Source organism: Octopus bimaculoides, chromosome 4 (assembly GCF_001194135.2).
Source record: "Octopus bimaculoides isolate UCB-OBI-ISO-001 chromosome 4, ASM119413v2, whole genome shotgun sequence".
In the NCBI taxonomy this organism is placed as follows: Eukaryota; Metazoa; Mollusca; class Cephalopoda; order Octopoda; family Octopodidae; genus Octopus; species Octopus bimaculoides.
Window position 1 is genome coordinate 1,981,378 of NC_068984.1, and position 755 is coordinate 1,982,132.

General features: G+C 32.7%; 1 protein-coding gene across 2 annotated transcripts in view; it reads right to left on the reverse strand.

The window, feature by feature from the left end:
* LOC106869041 (paired box protein 5 homolog) overlaps nt 1–755 on the reverse strand; it is a 66,521-nt gene that overhangs the window by 43,698 nt on the left and 22,068 nt on the right. For both annotated transcript variants that reach the window (XM_052967700.1, XM_052967699.1), the window contains exon 2: nt 128–190. In XM_052967700.1, coding sequence (XP_052823660.1) covers nt 128–140 — 13 coding nt within the window. In that variant the 5' untranslated portion in view covers nt 141–190. The remainder of the gene's footprint in view (nt 1–127; nt 191–755) is intronic.

Consider the following 755-nt stretch of genomic DNA (forward strand, 5'->3'; position numbering starts at 1 on the left):
ACACACACACACACACACACACACACACACACACACACACACACACATATATATGAACATTATACAGACACACATACACACATACGCATACACACATACGCATACACATATCAGCAATTAAAATTACCTGTGTGAGGCATTCCTCTTGGTTCCGTCTGGCAAATTGACCAAATATTTGTTTTTTTGTGTTCTGAAAAATTATTAAAACAAAAACAAAACATTTTAACAATTATATTTCAAACTATGATTATATAAACAGACAATGTAACTTAAAAAACGTAAAACTATGTCAAAAGAAAATCTTCAAAGTTAGAAGGTAATTTCCAAATCCAAATAGTATTACCTTGACTTCTATCACATGAGGTTAACGGATAACTTCGCAACTACTCAGTCAACAACCAATGATCTTTTTCCAAACGATCGCTTTCGCTTATGAACTTAATAATTACATCATAGTGGCTACCTATATTATAGTCTTATGTAATACCAGAGTGGCTAGTTAGATCATAGTCATAAGTAATAGTAATATCAGGGTGGCTAGTTATACCATAGTCATAAGTAATAGTAATACCAGGGTGGCTAGTTATACCATAGTCATAAGTAATAGTAATACCAGGGTGGCTAGTTATATCATAGTCATAAGTAATAGTAATATCAGGGTGGCTAGTTATATCATAGTCATAAGTAATAGTAATACCAGGGTGGCTAGTTATATCATAGTCATAAGTAATAGTAATACCAGGGTGGCTAGTTAT